Source organism: Candida parapsilosis, contig 005806, assembly GCF_000182765.1.
Source record: "Candida parapsilosis strain CDC317 annotated contig 005806".
NCBI classification, from domain to species: domain Eukaryota; kingdom Fungi; phylum Ascomycota; class Pichiomycetes; order Serinales; family Debaryomycetaceae; genus Lodderomyces; species Lodderomyces parapsilosis.
Genome location: NW_023503279.1, coordinates 413,794 through 428,620, shown reverse-complemented (window position 1 = coordinate 428,620; position 14,827 = coordinate 413,794). Strand labels below are relative to the sequence as shown.

The window sequence follows — 14,827 nt, the reverse complement described above, 5'->3', positions numbered from 1 at the left end:
CACATACTTTGTTGAAACCTTCTAAAAGAATACTTCAGTGAACGCCTTTGATACGAATTTCTTGCCACAATCCTTAGCAGGACACTTTGTTGGAGCAAATATGCTAGGATTCTTTATAGTGAAACCTGATGGGGCATCTTTTGGCTTCCTCGAAGGTCGTCCTGCGATATTCTTGACACACCTTCCACAAAACGTATGGCCACATTTAGAAGCAAATACTCTCTTGCTCAAATCATGATCAGCGTCAGTGAATGGGTTAACGCAAAACCACGGTGCTTGAGTTTGGTATTCTTCAGCATACTTGGCAAAATTTAAATCGTATTTCGGGTCTCCTTTAAACTCTTCAGGAGCTCCCTCTCCTAAACAAACACTGCACAATTCACAAACAAGGTTATCATCAGCACTGATTTTGTTTGTGTGCGTGCCTTTGGCATTCTCAGCTTCAGCAAGTTTTTGCTTCTCTGCCATTGATTTTCTATTATAATTCGATTCCCTTTCCATGATTGCATTTGCCGTTCTATTATTATCTTCCTCAATTCTTTGCATTATGTTGTTTTCAAAAGCTTCAGACAGCATGTCTCTTCCAGGCATATTGTGGAAAAAAACATCTGGTATCAAATCAGAAAGATTGAAATTGATTCTCACAAAATCGGGAATGGCACCGTGTGCATATAATGAGCTACGCCTAGTGGGTCTGGGAGGTTGACGTTGATTGTGGGCACCACGACCCCTACCTCTATTCTGCCTTCCAACACCAGTACCTGGTCGTACACCGTCGTTCTCTAAAACGTGAAAATGCATACTATGTGAACCTCCTGGTGGTATTTGAATTCGACGTGTTAAAGTTTGTCGATGTGGAGGGGGAAGCCGACTGCCGCGTGAGCTACGAGCGACAGGAACGCGCCCAACTCGCCTTCTGACATTACGTGGCGGTAAAGATTGATCTTCCTGAGATCGCTGTAGTGAATGTTGGCTTTGTGTCAAGTTGGGATCGGGCTGGTACTCAATATACCCCGATGGCGTATCGATATGCGTGGTCGGTAAATGATCGGTCGACAACAGAGAATCTGGTTCACCAGGTAAACTCAAATCAAAGTAGTTGTCCGGAAGTGCATTTGAACTACTAGCACGGTTTGCCCTACGCGCCGTATCGTTGTATGGTCTGTTTGTATCGAAGTGGTCGTGTCTTGAATTTGGTGTGGTATTGATGGATATAATCTCTATTTCGTCATCGCTGTCATTCTCGTCTTCTCGAAACCTTACTCGTCGCTCTGGGTGAACATGTCCTTGCCCTGAGGGAGACCTTGCTGGAGATTGTATAATTCCAGTAGGCTCGTCACCCCCAAATCTCACGCGTGGTGGTGGTTGCGAACGCCGCGTTTGATTGCTATGTTGACTATTTTGTTCGTTGGTTAGATCTATAACAGAGTCGTCATCGTCCGATAAATTTATGACCTCCGGTTCTCGACCGCTTTCTCTTCTCCTTTTCCTCCTAAAGTCTCCAGATGTAGCTGACATGTTATTACTCATAAAATCAGCGTTCAAATGGGAATATGTGTGGAATGATTGGTGTTGCCTTCAAAGCTTGCAATACCAATGAACTTTTTATGCGCTCAAAAACCCAAAACAAAGACTTGATTTTCTTTTTTTCCGCCCTTCTCTCTTCCTTATCAAAAATATACGCACGTGATTGAATTTATTGTACCTATACAAAGGTACAAGTCTATCTATAATTAATTACTAATACAAATACATACATGCCCTTTTATGATTGTTACTTGGATGGAGTACTCAAGCTTAAATTCAAACTCTGACCAAGCAACTTCATTTGATCGAAAATTGCTTCTTTATTCAAAATCACCTCGTCCTTATCATCATCAGGTTTGACATTGATGCCTAAATTGGTTCTGAATTTCTTCTTAGACAAATTTGAAGGAACAAACAATCCCCCAATAACGTTCATATTGTCCTTGCATAATCCAGTAAACTTCCTTACTGAGAATATAATGGCATCTCCGAATTTCTTCTCCAAGTCTTCATAAAAAGCTTGAACAAAATCACGTTTGGATGAAATGTCATCTGGGTATGAGGTCAAGGGTTCAATCAAATTTTTGAACGCATTTGTCGGTAAAATTCCCGACGAAGTGATGAGATTTTGCGCCTTCACCTCCAAAACGAAATCATAATCCTTCAATGCAGGAGTGAACAATGAATCCAAAAAGCTTTCATTAATTCCATTGTAATTTAACAAGGTCGTTGCTGCTCTTGCAAGCGCGGTTAGCCTAGCAGCAATGGGTAAAGTGAGATTGCTTGACCACAAAATTCCGGATGGGTCATCCTTTGAACCGACAAAAAACTGGGTTTTGATCCCTGTAGGGTCTGCCTCTCTAATCTTGTTGAAATTTTGCTCAATGACCCTATATGCTTGGATCGTCAACTTGTCACTTAACGTGGAGTCAGTTTCTGCGGTGCTCTTAACAGCATCCAATATAAGGGGTGTATCTCTCCAATTCCAATTGGCCAAAAAAAAGAGTACTTGCAAAAACCCGTTTTCCACCGAGTTAGGGACGGAATATGGCGCTGGATCAACAAATGGTTTCAAAGCAATCAACTCAACCAACTCCTCGTCGAAATGCTTCAAAAGTAGCTGAGAGTCTAGCCATAATTTTACCAATCTTACCGTGGGTGAGTAATACGGGAAATGTTGCGCCAATTGACTAATCGTTCTTGTATGCTTCAACGACGTTTGATACTTTTGATTGAACTTCACGTAGACATCCTGTGCAATTGACTTTTGTTTATCGGCATTACTTACAGCTCTGAGGTACAACACTTCGTCTCGTTCAGTAAGCACCCTAAGTCTAAAACCAAATCCCTCTGGAGTCAATATATTCAACACGCAAACATCCTGGTTAAAAGGGATTGAATCATCCAGCGTAATGAATGTGTTGTACTCGGTGTTTTTCAACATTTCAGACATTTTCAATAAAAGCGCGGTTTTGGTCTTTTCTAAGGCTTTTAACTCATCAGGCCATTTGGATGAGATTTCAAACTGAATCACACAATCATTCCAATAATCTGGATTGGAAACTGCAAACGGAACAGGTTGTAGCAATGATGTGTATCTCAATGATGAAGAGGCAGGTAAAACCGACTTGATACTCAAAGGTAATTCCAAATTAATCAATGATTTGGCCAAGTTATCAAAAGAGTTGCGCAAAATGGTAAAACTGGATAATGAATGTGAGACTTGATTTGATGTCGTTGATAGCAACGAAAGCGGAAGTCTTTTTTCATACAAGCCACATTCAGTATGTATCGATTGAGCAACCTCAGCCAGTATATGCAAACCCAACGCGTACTTGATAATTGAAATCACTATGGGCTCCCTATCAACGATATTCCAAACAACACAGTGCTGAACTGACCCATCTTTAAAGCGCCTTAAAGAAGCCTTTGCGCCCCAGAATGATCTGAATGCAGCTCCCTTTTCTTTCTCTTCATTATCAGGACCTTTAGTCACCACCTTGTCACATTCATCCGGATTTAATAATAAGCCAACAGCCCAATTATTGGACAGGTTTGTGGGCTTCCTTTTGTGAATGGAGAAATGGATTTTGGTATTCTCTTTCCAAACACTTACGAGCTTCACTCTATCACCTAAAGCTCGTTTTATGAGGCTATAGACCTTGCTCTTCATATAATTGTCAAAAGTTATAAACCTTATCTTTTCCATCGGTCCAAAACTTTCTATCGAGCTTTCATCAATGCTCAAGGACAACAAAATGTCAAACTTGAGGTACTCAAGATTTGATTTTTGAAGCAAGATCGGATCAAACCTATCCTTAACCACGTCGTTCAATAAATCCAATGTTTGTGTTGCTTTGATTCTGAGCTCTTCGTATGAAGCAATCGTCATTTTCCACAAGACATTTATCTTGGTGTTTTTGTCAAAAATGGTGGGTACATTGAATCCATCTGCCTTGTACTTGGCTGGAATAAGTTCACCTATCTCTGATGAAAAGGACAAGTACCCCGAGTTGAGATCCATGGTGGCCAAGTATTTGATGGCACCTTTGAATAGTTGATAGGACGAAAAACCAGACAATAAGATCTTATTTCCATTCATACCTCCACCATGAAGTAATGCACTTAATAAAATCGCAAATTCGAAGTGTCCAAAACCTCCACCACCGAAAGTCGAGCTGAATCCCCTTTGTTGTAACCACAATCTCCCCAATATACAAGCTTCTCTGAATGATTCGGTAGATTTCTTCATGGAGTACAAAAATTTGAGATAGTAGTCATACGATGATTGCATCAAGATACTCGAGTTATACAATGGAGTTGGTGGTAACTCTTCACTTTCGGATTGGATTCTGATACAATTTTTATCTGGAAGTAGCTTTTTCGACTCAAAAATGTTGAATGGAAATGCTGGAATCAAGTTGATTTTGTACTTTGTTTTGAAAAAGACAAGATCATCAGGATTCTCAGTTTGAATACTTTCGATATGCAAAATAGGACACAATACATCATCGTTGAAATATGTGTAGGTGATCTTGACGGGTAGATTATTTTTCTTTGTCAACGGTATCAAATGGTCTGCCAAATAGGCCAAGTAAAATGCTCGCTTGTGCAATCCTCGGTAGTTCAAATAATCCTTTGGTTGGAATATAGAACTTGGCATCGTCAAAGCAATATCAATCGACAGGCCATGGCTGATACCAGTTTTCAACCCATACGAACCAATCAACGATAAATCCTCTGGTTGCCCATAGGAAAAAGTGTACTTGATGTTTGTAGGTTTTGGATCAGGGAAAGGAATAGCCACCTTCTTGTGGTTGAATAGCCCTTCCGCCTCTTGTAAAGATAAATTTTCAGCAGGTGGGATCTCTTTTATCAAATCGTGTAACCTGTGCAATACTTTGTCCATCACCTCTTCATGACTTTTCTTGACCTTCACCTCTTTCATAAGTTCGTCTATTTGAAGTTTGAAAATGTTGGATTTGAAGAGTTCGGCAGTCTCGCGAGCTAGTTGTATATCCTGTGCTGTAAGTTGCGATTTTTGTTTCCTCGAGGTATCTGCATGGGGTTTATCTTCGTCGACAATATCTTCTTCGCTACTGATTCCCTCTTCCTGACCCTCCTCTTCTTCTTTGACAAGGCTCGATTGGGACTCCTCCTCGACAAGTTGGCCATTGTGGTTGTGGTCATTTTTGATATTTAATTGAATGCCTTTTGACCCTGAAGTATGGTCAGTAGGGTCAACCTTGGCATATTTGATCTTTGATCCTTCAACATTGTCTGACTTCCTCTTGGCCATCACAGAAATGACAAATGGTTTTGATACTGAGGACACGTGTGATAGTTTGAGGGTGGTGTTTACCTTTGAAAAGATTACTTCTACACCGTCTTTCAAAAGGAAACTTTTTTTTTTTTTTTCATCTTCATTCTCTTCTCTTCGCTTCTCTCTTGTACTTTTTCTGAGGTAAAACAAACAGATTAGAGTGAAAAAGATTTGAAAGATAGTTGAAATGTAGATGTAGAACACAGCACACATGAACCGGTCCAACGAAGCTCAATAGAAAGGTCTCTTTCTCGTACTAGCTACCAAGGGAGATATATGGACACAGTCAATGCAAAACCTTGAGTTGCATTAGCAAAATTGATCTGCACACTACTTAACTTTACAGACGCTACCAACAACCCTGAAACTTTTATACGACAAAACAGATTTGTCGTATTTCACGAGCTGTACATCCCCACTCCTCAATTGAGCACTCACTTCAGTTTCTATATAGTTTCACACCATTCAGCGCAATCTTATTCACCCCTTTAAATATTCATAACCACTATATACACCACACATCCACGTTTATCAAATGTACTATTCAGATGAGCTTAACTTGCCAAAGACAGATTCGTCAAGATGGAGACTAAGAACAGATCCAGTTGGAAGGGAAACGTGGCATTACGTATCAGAAGAGGAAAAAACACACGAGACACAATCGTCATATGTTCAATGGCTTTTGAAATCACCAGATTTTGTACCCCCAGCAGCCACCAGGGTTGAATCTCCATCTGAAGCATTGGAAAAGGGTGCAGATTTTCTTAAACTCTTGCAATTGGAAAATGGAATTTTCCCTTGCCAATACAAAGGGCCCATGTTTATGACAATAGGATATGTTGCTGCCAATTATTTCAGTGGTAATCCAATTCCTGAACCATTCAGGGTGGAGATGATAAGGTACATTGTCAATACAGCTAACCCTGTGGATGGAGGTTGGGGGTTGCATTCGGTCGATAAATCTACTTGCTTCGGAACAACTATGAATTATTTGTGTCTTCGTTTGTTGGGATTGGGTCCGGATCATCCTGTTTTGGTTAAGGCGAGGAAAACTTTACATCGTTTGGGAGGTGCAATAAGGAATCCACACTGGGGCAAGGCATGGTTGGCAGTATTGAATTTGTATGATTGGGAGGGTGTCAACCCTGCCCCACCTGAGCTATGGACCCTACCTTATAGTATGCCAATTCATCCTGGAAGATGGTGGGTACACACTAGGGCAATATACTTACCATTGGGTTATTTACTGGCAAATAAAGTGACATGTAAACTAGACCCAACTTTGGAAGAGCTAAGAAATGAAATTTACTTACCCAATCAATTACCGTACGAGTCAATCGATTTCAGTGCAAACAGAAATAATGTTTGTGGTGTTGACTTGTATTATCCACATACAAAAATTCTTGACTGTGCTAATTATGTTTTGAGCAAGTGGGAGAAAATCCGTCCCAGTTGGTTGTTGAATTGGGTAAACAAAAAGGTTTACGACTTGATTGAGAAGGAGTATCAAAATACGGATTATTTGTGTATTGCTCCGGTAAGCTTCTCAATGAACATGGTGGTCACTTTCCATAGGGAGGGTCCACATTCTAAAAACTTTTTAGGATTGCAAAATAGAATGAATGACGTATTATTCCATGGGCCACAAGGTATGACAGTGATGGGTACAAATGGGGTCCAAGTTTGGGATGCAGCATTTATGGTTCAATACTTTTTTATGAGTGGGTTGGTTGATGACGAAAAATACCATGAAATGATTAGAAGATCCTATCTTTTCTTGGTGAGATCTCAATTTACTGATAATTGCGTTGAAGGTAGTTTCAGGGATAGAAGAAAAGGTGCTTGGCCATTCAGCACTAAAGACCAAGGATACACAGTTAGTGATTGTACTGCTGAAGCGATGAAGGCGATAATAATGGTGCGAAATGATGAAAGGTTCAAGGATATTAAGGACGTGATTGAGGATGAGAAACTTTACGATGCAATTGAAGTCTTGTTGCAGATCCAAAATGTTGGAGATTGGGAATACGGATCCTTTTCTACATACGAGGGAATCAAATCTACAGTATTGTTGGAGAAATTGAACCCTGCTGAAGTATTCAACAACATCATGGTTGAATACCCGTATGTTGAATGCACGGACTCGTCAGTGTTGGGCCTCACATATTTCCACAAACACTATCCACAATATAAGCCAAAAGTTATCCAAAGTGCCATTGATAGCGCAATAGAGTATATAAGGGCAGCACAAAGCAAAGTGGATGGATCGTGGTATGGTTGCTGGGGGATTTGCTACACTTATGCATCCATGTTTGCCCTTGAAGCCTTCAACAGTGTGGGATTGAACTATTCAAATTCAGAATCCGTCAAAAGAGGATGCGACTTTCTCATATCAAAGCAATTGAAAGATGGTGGGTGGTCCGAATCAATGAAATCGTGCGAAACCCATACTTATGTCAATGGTGAGAAATCACTAGTTGTGCAAACAGCATGGGCATTGATTGGGTTAATCTTGGCTGACTATCCCGATGATGAGCCTATTTGGAAGGGAATCCAATTGCTTATGGACCGTCAGTTGCCAACAGGTGAATGGTCATTTGAAGATGTTGAAGGTGTGTTTAATCACAGTTGTGCGATAGAGTACCCTTCATACAGATTCCTATTTCCAATCAAGGCGTTAGGATTGTACGTGAAGAGAAAGTCGAGTAAAGAATAGACAACTGAGTAGCAGCTTTTTTGCAAAGTATGGTCAAGTATCCCAAAAGTATTTGTTTTTACTTTGTGGTGAACCGACGCTACCACTTTCGTATGTACCTTTGACGAATCATCTTTCAATGAATGTAAATTACTAATCTAATCGCTACCGGTTGCATACATCTCTAATCAACATCAGTACACGGTTGACCAAACAGACAACTTATAGGCTTTGGTAACGATAACTACTGAAACTTTCATGAACACAAAGTCATTCAGTGCTATTTTTACCGTACTACATGCGTTTATCATTGGTGTTTTGGTTGTGACGTTTTTTGAAACAGTGAAACAAGATGAATCCGTAATTGATGGACCAGCAAGGGTTTTTGGATGCATAACAGTTGGTGCAATAGCTGCGTTGTTAGCTTACATGACAAGGTTTATTTATGAGTTGATTGTGTTGCAACAGTCACACTATAGGTTGGTGTTGACACTCAATGGCCAATCTTCGTATGAGACGTTCTATCAGCCTATACTCGAAGAAGTTGTTAAAATTGCCGTAGTTACATTGTTCCAACAAACCAAATGTCACCGGGCTCTAAATCCATTCGAAATGTCCTTGATGTGGTGCGGATTCATTCTTCCTTCTATGGCAATATATTCTTATAATCCTCGTGGATACGCTCAAAAGTATGCAAAATTTTTAGCCTATTATCAATCTTGGCTCATTCAATTGCGTGGTGAAGTTCCCAGATCGTCAGAAGAAACACGTCGCTTTTCCAAGGTATGGAGCAATTTGGTCTGTGAGAATATGGAGCTGCAAATGCATGACAAAGAACGTCGCCGGTCAACAATTTCTTCAGACAAATCACACCGTAGTGGCCACCGACTAAACGCAAAGATAAGTTCGAAAATGCTTCCGAATGAGTTCAATTTGAGAGATGGTGTGGGTAGGAATAATTCGAGCTCAACAGCCGCACATGGCATCGATATCCCTTGTCCTGTTGAAGAAGGGATTGTTTCTGGTGATGAATTACACTCCAAAACAATTCAAAGAATGTATTCCGTTTCGCCGAAAGACACTTACCATTTGATCCAGGCTGTCGCAATAGCTACTTTTGGTGATGATGAAGAGGACGATGAACGGGAAGAGCCGACTGTATGCACTGACGAAACGGGTGCATGCCCCAACTCATCAAGATTTCTTCCGGAAGTTGAGGAGGTTTTTGAAAACATCGACGACTCATTTGACGAAGGGCAGAGTTTAGTTGAGGAAAATCATGCACATTATAAACAACCCATGTTGGGCGCGCACTTCCAGAGTGCAGTGCTTGATTGTTGTGTGCCGAACAACTCAAATGGCAGAGGGGTACCTGAGACTTCATTCGATACGCCAAGGCGCCTTTATGAAGTAAGTCTGAAGCATGATGCTATTCTGTTTAAACAAAGAACGTTAAAATTTATCAACTGGTGGTCTTGGTTGTGCACCGTGTTACTACCCATAGGTGAAACCGCCCCCCGTTTAAGAAGTTCCACCTCGTCATATCTTACACCCTTAATTTCCAACACTCAGTTTGTGGATGAAAGGTTCCCATTACTCAAACTGAAGCTTTCAAACTATAATATGAATGGGGGTAGAGTACAAGAAGATGAATATGAACGAGAGCAATATATGATTAAAGACAAGTCTGTTGCTAGAGCTTACGACTTTAAAGTTTTCTTGTCGTATTATTTTGATATATCATTGAGTCCGCTTGCGCAGCCATTTGCGCTCGATAAATGGTTTATGAAATACGGCCAGTTACTTACAGATACCAGTTTCATTTGGATTTTTCTAGACGAGTTAAATTCAATGGTATGGCAAATGTTTGTTTTTCAAATGATTGCTCTTTTCTTGAACGATCTTCTGTTTGGCAATATGGCCGCTTTCGTTTTGCCCGTCGTGATTATCAAGCTATTTCGAATGAATTATTTACGAAGTTATGAGAAGAGATTTGATTTTAGGATCATCATCACCACTGAGTTCATCACATGCACGGTTCTATATTGCGGCCTGCTTTTGTATATAATAAATAAATAACTCTGTGTAAAGTCTATATGATCTCAATTTCCGTATAATTTAATCTTGTCTAAGAACTTTGGGTTTGTGTAAGAAAAGTCCTTCATATGGAAAGTATCCTTCAAGATCAGGGAATTTTGCTGTGGCGTGAATGTCATTTCCGTGAACTCATCATCAAAATTTTCCGCAAGAACCGGATCGGTGATGATGGGTAATATTGGAGGCAATATAGCATTTGCAACATTATCATCAAGATCGATTTTCTCCAATGAACTCCAATCAATGTGTCTAAAGAAATTGTGCTTCTTGTACTTTTCCCATTCGCCATCCACATCAAATCTCTTTTCAGGATCGACCTGTAGCATTTTCCTTAAAAAGTCCTTTGCATCGTTGCTCAAATAGAATGGAAACTTCAAAGTCTTTTTGGAGTTTTTAATTTTTTTCAACACCTTATCAGGATCCAGCCCTGTAAACGGAGGAGCTCCCGTCAAAAGGTCATAGGCTACACAGCCTAAGCTCCACCAATCAACGCCATAATCATACTCTTCTCCCATGATGACTTCTGGAGCCATATATTGAATTGTTCCAGTAATTGAGTTTAGCTTATCTTCATCTGATGCAACTTTGCTGAGACCAAAATCAGTCAATACTAAATGACCTTGCGAATTAAGCATGCAATTTTCTGGTTTCAAGTCACGGTAGATTACTTTCACTTTTGTATGCAAGTAGTGAAGTGCCAAACTGCATTGGGCTAAGTAATATGCAGCATTTTTCTCACTCATAAACTTCTCCATTGACAAATGGTGAAACAACTCACCTCCTTGCAAGTATTCTAATATGAGATACAATTTGTTATTGTCCTGAAAGGCGTAATAAAGCTTGACAATATTTGGATGGTGAACTATTCCCAAAATTTGCTTTTCATTCAAAGTTCTTTGGTAATTTTTAGTGTGAATTTTTGGTCCGTCATCCTCGGATCCTTCGTCATTTTCATCTCGGTTTATAATCATTGAGGCTTTCAAAAGTTGTTTTTGAGCAAACAAGTGACCCGTCCTCAAGTCCCTGACAAGAAGTACCTTACCATAGCTGCCTTTTCCCAACACCTTGATGGGCTCAAAGTCGGATAATTTCGGCTTGTACGCAGAGTTTCTTTCATTATTGATAGCAATGGTTGGATCAATATCATTTGTGAAGCTAGTAGAGACATAATCCTCTTGAATTTTCACCTCATAGGAAGACACTATCGACGATCTTCGACGTGGTCTGCCAGGCACCGGCAAGTTTTGAGTTTGATTAGCACTACGACGTTTGATGTGTATCGGGGTTGCTCTGGTGGAAAAGGCGTCGTCTATAGTATCGGTTGCCTCGAACGAGTCAAGAACATCCTCTTTTTGAACCAGAAAGGGGGCAGTTTCGTCTATCAATTTGTAATTCAACGACAGTGAATTATCGATGTCATGAGCTGGAGGTTCATTTTCAAACGTCAAGTGTTTCATTGCGTTCAGCAACTGGGATGCACACCCGTCCATGTCAAATATGTCAGCCATAACTTGGGTTTATATCATTGAGGAACTCCACTTTTTATTTAAGGCCGACAACTTTCTTTCTTTTCAATCCGGTGTAAAAAATCGTGTCTAATCCCATGTGGTCCTTTGTTGCACAAAATTTGCGAGGGAATTTAGCAAAAAAGAACAGTACGCTACCAAAGCATACGACGCTACCACAAGAAAATTTTTTCACACACACTCTTCTCTCTCTCTCTCTCTCTTTCTTGAGAATATAAATAGAGGAAAGAATATCTCATCAGCTAGAATTTTCTCATCTCATCTTGCAATTTTTTTATTTTTCACATTATCAAAACATATCACTTTATTCAAGAATCAATTTACTGCTTGTTGCAAAGATCCTTCTAAAGGTTGAGGTTATTTGTATATATGGATATAACGTACCCGCATACCCAAATGTATTTCAACCTAGAAGGCGACTTTTCAATCAGGTTTTCCAGTACACCTCCAATTTTTTGGGATATTGTTTACATGATGAAATTTTGTTCACTTCTTTCCTAGTCTGATTCTCGACTATGATTCCAGACAACGTCAATTACTTGCTGCTTTTCAAATTGCGCTATTCCTTTTTTGGGATGTGCTTGAATTGCGTGCTTATACTTGCCAGTATCTACATTTCTGATAAACAATTCCAAATAAGAGGTTACTTTTGTGGAAAACCATGTGTCGTGTGATGTGATGTGATTGTTGATGATTGGTTTTTAATTGCAAGGTCGGAACTAGTGTCCACTTTGTAATGATGCTAAACAAATTGAAAAAGATGAAAAGGAGAAAAGTTTTACACAGGTGTTTATGCATTGAACACTGCAATGCTTTTTGCATTAGATGAAGTTTCCAGATATTAAGGTGATGAAAACTGTACCAAAACATTCGCAGTTTCCTCGGTAGCATACGACACGAACCTAATTCTTGTATGTCAGTGACCGTCGAAATGACCTTCCTTTGGATGTCTGATTAATTATCTGGAACTTCGCGAATTGCGAAGGCATTGTAAGTTGATACCAATGAGGTGGCTTTCTCTGAATTCGTTTGATTTGTTTGGCTAAAACGATCTATAGGTTTATAGTGTTTTTACTCTATATACAAACTATTTTCTGTGCCTCCGCAACCGACACACCAATGTAGATTTTTATTAGAATCAAGTTGAAGCACGTGCTCATAAAGCAGAGGATAGAAGAAATAGGTATTAGAGAGCACAACAAAGAGATCATCATCTACAACCTGGTCCATTCTCAACACCGAGCTTCCCTAGGAATGTAAAACAAAAGATGTCAAATCATGAAAACATAAAAAAACAAAACTGACAAAGTTACCAGCAGCAACAAAACTGCATCAGCAAACATCACCAAGTACCGCAACCTTCCTCACACATGAGATCGTCTTCATAGACTTTCAACACACCGACATATTTTCATCATTACTCTCAACAACCTTCAAACTCTTGTCCCCTCTTCCGCCAACTGCAATAATCCGTCATTGGCTGTGGACACTAGCTGGCCAGACTAGCACCCATCACACAACTCGGAACAAAGCAGCTGCTTCTAATCGAGGTTCAAAATTTTCATAGCTGTTTCTGAAACAAAGTAATATCTTGCTTGACATGATCTTTTTGACACAATTGAATTTCAAATGGCAGAAGTGCTCTATTCTAAGTTTCTTTATAGTGGAATCAGTGATGGTTCTCTTGTTCACGAATGGAGCATGCAATAACATTTCAAAAATCACACCCAAGAAAGAGGAATTCTTTGACGACAATTCCGAGAATCGCGTGCTGATTAAAGCACCGTCAAAGTAGTTGTCCAAGTTGTAACCAATCCATCTTCTTGGCATATCATAAAAGTCAAGTTGTGATTTTTACTCCAAAACACTGCCATTGCCACTGTCATTGCCACTGTCATATTTGTCCATGCATCATTAAGCAGACTGGGGTCGGTTCACACGTTGAAAAATCTTGGGACGTTCCTCATCACCATCTAGCTCTGGACTATCCAATGTGATGCAAGATTTGTACCTCCTTAAACCGGTCCCGTCTTCAGCCTCTGTGCTAGGGTTTTGTTTCTTCATAGCTGACCTAAGTCCCTCAGTACTCTTCATCTTGGGGCGCTTTTTCAACTTCAACTTCTTCAAAATCCGTTTAACAAAAGCAAATGGTTTCCTGTGCTTTCGTTCCACGCGCACAACATCCGTGGGCTGTTTATCGTGTAAAATTAACCCTTCTAGATCAGTAATCTCCTTCTCTGTCTCGATTCTCTTGTGTAATTCGTTGACAAATCTCACTTTTCTTTTTGCCAAAACTCGTTTCTCATCAACAATTGCAGATGTACCAGACTCCAAATATTGAAGTGGTTGCACCTCTGGAACAGGAATGACTCTAACTCCATCGGGAACAAGCTTTACATTCAGGGGGAATGGTTACACTGGGTTCATTTTCGGTTTCAATATGCTCCAGGGAGCTTTCACTTGATTGAGGTTGGCTTTTGTCATTTTGGTATGCCAGATTTTCATGAGCCCAGGATGTGATTTCTAAATTGTTAGCAACAACTTGGCGTTCATTGAGACTACTATTTGTCTTATTGTCAATTTCTGGGGGGAAGAATGTTAGTGAAGAAGAACAAGTGAGATGTAGTTTGTGGATCTTGTAATTTGAAGTTGGATTTCTCTATGGTGTATCAAATTTCAGCATATCAGAGTTTTTGCAACAGTGTAGTGAAATGCAAGAGGAGAGATAATTAGGCATATAAGAAGGGAAAGTTGTAGATTGAAGTGTATATGCTTGCGAGCAGAAATGCATCAGATGTAAATTGTTAGCCTTGGTGCTATTTTGACGCATATGTGTGCTGTTATATCACTCTATTACACCAACTATGTGTGTCTCCAGCGTGTTATAGTAAATTATGCGTGTGTGGTTTGTGTTTGTACCGAGGAGAGAAACTAAATTTTTGCACCCAGATAAGAAAATTGTACATTTATGCACGCCCACATTAATGAAGGAGAAATCTTAACTGCGAATCTTCAGTATACGATCCATTACTCTTTCAAATCGATGTTGGATGGTTAAGAGTCTTTCAAGAGCTTTGGTATCTTGTGAAATCTTTGTGGTGTGAAAAAATTTAAGAATCCTCTTTCCTATGTGAGGGTTTTTGTCAACATCTTTTGGAA

The 14,827-nt window shown here is 39.8% G+C and overlaps 5 protein-coding genes across 5 annotated transcripts; 2 read left to right on the top strand and 3 right to left on the bottom strand. All coding sequences in view use genetic code 12, as the record gives it.

Annotated features, from left to right (window-relative positions):
- Positions 1-21: 21 nt before the first annotated feature.
- On the bottom strand, positions 22-1,518 carry HEX3 (SUMO-targeted ubiquitin ligase complex subunit; the record flags this gene model as incomplete). The annotated part of the gene is made up of 1 exon (XM_036807543.1): positions 22-1,518. The coding sequence occupies one exon, from the start codon at positions 1,516-1,518 to the stop codon at positions 22-24; it is 1,497 nt and encodes a 498-aa protein (XP_036664370.1).
- Positions 1,519-1,774: 256 nt separating this feature from the next.
- On the bottom strand, positions 1,775-5,326 carry UTP22 (rRNA-processing protein; the record flags this gene model as incomplete). The annotated part of the gene is made up of 1 exon (XM_036807542.1): positions 1,775-5,326. The coding sequence occupies one exon, from the start codon at positions 5,324-5,326 to the stop codon at positions 1,775-1,777; it is 3,552 nt and encodes a 1,183-aa protein (XP_036664369.1).
- Positions 5,327-5,885: 559 nt separating this feature from the next.
- On the top strand, positions 5,886-8,066 carry ERG7 (lanosterol synthase; the record flags this gene model as incomplete). The annotated part of the gene is made up of 1 exon (XM_036807541.1): positions 5,886-8,066. One exon carries the CDS (start codon positions 5,886-5,888, stop codon positions 8,064-8,066), a length of 2,181 nt encoding a protein of 726 aa, XP_036664368.1.
- Positions 8,067-8,303: 237 nt separating this feature from the next.
- CPAR2_301790 (uncharacterized protein) lies at positions 8,304-10,124 on the top strand (the record flags this gene model as incomplete). Its single annotated transcript, XM_036807540.1, has 1 exon — positions 8,304-10,124. One exon carries the CDS (start codon positions 8,304-8,306, stop codon positions 10,122-10,124), a length of 1,821 nt encoding a protein of 606 aa, XP_036664367.1.
- A 23-nt stretch (positions 10,125-10,147) lies between these two features.
- Positions 10,148-11,650, bottom strand: CPAR2_301780 (putative protein kinase; the record flags this gene model as incomplete). Its single annotated transcript, XM_036807539.1, has 1 exon — positions 10,148-11,650. The coding sequence occupies one exon, from the start codon at positions 11,648-11,650 to the stop codon at positions 10,148-10,150; it is 1,503 nt and encodes a 500-aa protein (XP_036664366.1).
- Positions 11,651-14,827: the final 3,177 nt, after the last annotated feature.